The 3,866-nt window shown below is 27.4% G+C and overlaps 1 protein-coding gene across 1 annotated transcript; it reads left to right on the forward strand.

Annotated features, from left to right (window-relative positions):
- The first annotated feature begins 1,743 nt into the window (after positions 1-1,743).
- LOC145836309 (uncharacterized) lies at positions 1,744-3,618 on the forward strand. The gene is made up of 4 exons (XM_082944123.1): positions 1,744-1,989; positions 2,402-2,526; positions 3,034-3,148; positions 3,295-3,618. Exons 1-4 carry the CDS (start codon positions 1,744-1,746, stop codon positions 3,616-3,618), a joined length of 810 nt encoding a protein of 269 aa, XP_082800249.1.
- The last annotated feature ends 248 nt before the right edge of the window (positions 3,619-3,866 follow it).

The following is a 3,866-nucleotide window of genomic DNA, read 5'->3' on the forward strand; positions in this document are numbered from 1 at the left end:
TTTATAAAATCTTTGTGTTTATTTGTATTATTGTATTGTGCTCAGTTAAGCCATCGTTGTGCATTAAGCACAACATATAATAAGACTTTGTACTATTAGTGAGACCTGTTTTTGTTTTTAAGATTGTGATATTCATACACTTTAACAACATTATTAAGAACATTTTTATTTATATAATTTTGTGTTTACTTGTTGTGTTTATTTTTGCAAGTTTATTCTACTGATATATTAGTTGCTTTATCACTTTTCCAATAAACTGCTTTCATTATAGAAACTATATTATCATAATTAATTATGTAGTTTTATATAGTATGAAGTTATATTAATTTTATTACATATTTATTAATTACAAAGTTAAACCTATTGAGTCAAGTAAATTCAGTAAAAGCCTTAACAGTTAAACGTTCAAAGTGTTTATCAAAATATGGGGACTTTCCCTGATTAAGTGTAGTTCCTACTCCAGGCCAAGGACTACATAATAACTTCTACAAAACAGAACAATTTTCTTTTTTAAATATGTTAACATAAAGAAAAATAACAATATAGACCCATAACAAGCTACCAACAACATTTTTATTTGTTACTACGATTTAATGTTTTTTTTTATCGTGAAGGCGTAAAATATTTTTAAAACTAAAACGTAGATGTTATCATAAATTTTATTTAAACATAAAAACGAAACAAAAACATGCTTAAATATTTTTATTAGTTAAGCTATCATTTTTATAAGTTAAAAGTTCACTTTTTTTAGTATCACTTATAAAAATCAAGTGAGTTAAAATAATATACATGTTTATGTATTGCATTTGTCAACTATAGATTCAGCTATATAAAATTTGTCAAACAAAACGTTGGTTTTTTGTTTTTACCTTAGGAAAATTTAAAAACCTGTTAGCATTACTTATGCACGTTGTTCTTATCAATAAAGCATGAGTTTTCTGTTTGTTTTGTAAATAAACACTTTATAGCGATAAATCGTTTGTAACAAAGTTAATGATTACAAAACTTTTTACTATTAATCCAGTATTTTTAACAACTTAACATATCGAATAAATGTTATGTTGCTAAAGTTTTTTAAATAATACAGAGTTTTTTATTTACAGAAGTTTTAAGTTAGTTCTAAATTCAACCCAAGCTATTAAAATGTTAGTTTTAAGTTTTCTAATTCTTAATTTATACTATATTTTGTTGTTTTTCATTCAAGTTTTTAGCATCATATTTATTTTTAAGTTGTATAAAACTTTATGTTTAGATCAAGAAGCATAAAATCGTGTTTTTGTTTTAAGTTAATAATTTTTTATGTTTAACTACAATTAAGTTAAAATCAGCATAAAGTTATCAAATCGACCTACTAAAATTCAAATTTAAATTGTATCTATTAATTTTGTTGATAAACAATCGTTTTATTTACAAAACTAAATAAAGAAAAAAAAAAACGAATCGCGTGCGTACGGTATGTTTTTCTTGTTAATATTTAGCCTATAACATAACTTATTTTTATACATTTTGTTTCAACTTTATTTTAAATGTTTTGATAAAATTTTGTTAGTACCTTGTTCTATTAAGTTTTTTTTTTTTTGTTTTTAAACAACTTCGATTACGGTCATTTCCAGTAAGTTATGATTAAAAATAAAGGTTCTAACTTTAACTAAGTTTACATCAGCTGTAGTCTAAAATACATTTTTTACAGCTTAAATTAATAGTCCAAACAACCTACCAAAACACGAACATTTTCCTGCCAAAATGAAGGTAATTCTGGCTTCTTTCCCGAAATGCGGCACGAAATCGATGGCCGCAGCGTTCGAGCAACTGGGAATGAAAAACTGCGATTTTCCCGACCAGTTCATGGAGCAGCACGACGATTGGATGAAGTTGTGCGGTGAGGGCAAGTGCGACTTCAAGCGGATGTTCGAAAAATACGATTCGGTCACTGACGTTCCCGCCTGCTTTTTCTGGAAGCAGATTAGCGAGGCTTTTCCCGACGCCAAGGTTTTTTATTTTGTTAAATTTATTTCTGAACTCGAATATTTTCATTTCATTAGTTTTTATGTAGGTACTTTAGTGCTATACACTAAAAATCTTTCACTTGAAATTTTTCTTACTATACTTGTTTGTATTTAAAAAACAAATCACAAACTTTAAAAATGTTACTAATCTTTATGAATTTGCGGAAATTTTCATAATTTGAAAACTTACATTTAGTTTTCAGTTTTAATATGAACCTAGATGTAATAAACTAAAGAAACTAATTAAAGTTATAAATTAGTTTGTTATATGTAGTTTTTCTGTAAAATGCACTAACATTAATTCAAACAATACAAAATATTTATTTCTTAAAGATGTTTTTACTGATTTATATTATAAAAAGAGTTTTATGTTTTTACAAAATGCATATACGCAGATAATTCTTACGAAAAGGTCTTCGGACAGAGTATGGTTCGAAAGTTTCAGAAAACAGATACAGGTCATTGATCACGTGTACTCTCCTATCAGAATGCTTTCTCCTTACAACAGAAGACAACGCACGTACTTTATAAAAATGTGTTAGTTTAAAAAACTTTTGTTTGAATTTACTTTTCTTTTTGACTTAATTTATTTTAAAAACATACTACTAAATTGCTCAGTTAGTGTTTTTCATTGAAAGTAATGAGTAATTTGTTATAATTAAATTTAAAAATAGATGTCACCTAATTTTAAATAAGCTTTTTCGTCAGCTAATTTTTGTTTTTTATTAAACAGTACGTTATGCTTGCAAATTTGCATTAAATTCTTTTATCTTTACATTTAAATACAAAACTGCTCAAAACTGCACAATAAGACAATATTGTATTTGTTAAAGTGTTTAGGATCTGAAAAATTTAATTTATAAAAAACTAAAATTTATCTAACACTTTATGACTTTACATTTAGGCAAACAATAAAACATATATTTAAACAAAAGCACTAAATTAAGTTTGTACGATAGTATAATTTTTAGTCTATAGTTGTTTTTTTTCGATATTTGAACAATTACATGGCTTTATTATTACGTAGTTATGACGTCATAACAGATACATGCATGATGGGTCACTGGCCAGAACCGACGTCAACATTAAATGAAACGTTGGCTATAGATGCATACAACAGACACAATGCACATGTAGTTATGGTTAGTTAAAAGTATATAGCTTTTTCAACAACAAGTTAGTAGTTGATTTTTACACAACATTTTTGAATTTTAATTTAATTTTAAACATTTCTCATAAGTAGTTCTTGTAATTCAGCAAAACACTTTTAATTTCAACAAATATACAGAACGCACCGAAAGATCGACTGCTTGTGTTCGACTTGGACGACGGATGGGAGCCTCTGTGCGAATTCCTCGGTTATCCGACACCCGATGTTCCGTTCCCGCACAAAAACAAATCGGGATCGGCGGTGGACGAGATTATCCAGACCAACCCGCTGTACGTGAGGATTGAGCGCGAGGTGAAAATTGCCAAGCTCTTATTGGCCGCTTCGACTCTAGTCGCCGTCTCATTGGCTGTTAGAAAACGTCACGCGCTGCGCGTTTGCAGTTCGAGGCTTTTAGACTTTTGTAATAGAATTACAGCTAGACTTGGATCATTTTTGTTCTAGTTTAATGGTTTCTAAAAATATTAAAAAATAGTTTATTATCTAAGTAGATTAAAATCACTACTTCGTTTTTATTCATTGTTAATAGCTTTTACTAAACTGTAACAATACTTGATATTTATTATTGTATAAGCAAGAACAACTTTTAAAGATATTTTAAGAAAAAATATTAAAAAAAATAGTTGAAGTTATTAACACAGTCAAAATAAAGTGTATCAAGTATATTTTATAAGTATAACAATTTTTGAACT

The sequence above is a fragment of the Thalia democratica genome, chromosome 5, assembly GCF_965202585.1.
Source record: "Thalia democratica chromosome 5, ktThaDemo2.hap1.1, whole genome shotgun sequence".
NCBI lineage: Eukaryota > Metazoa > Chordata > Thaliacea > Salpida > Salpidae > Thalia > Thalia democratica.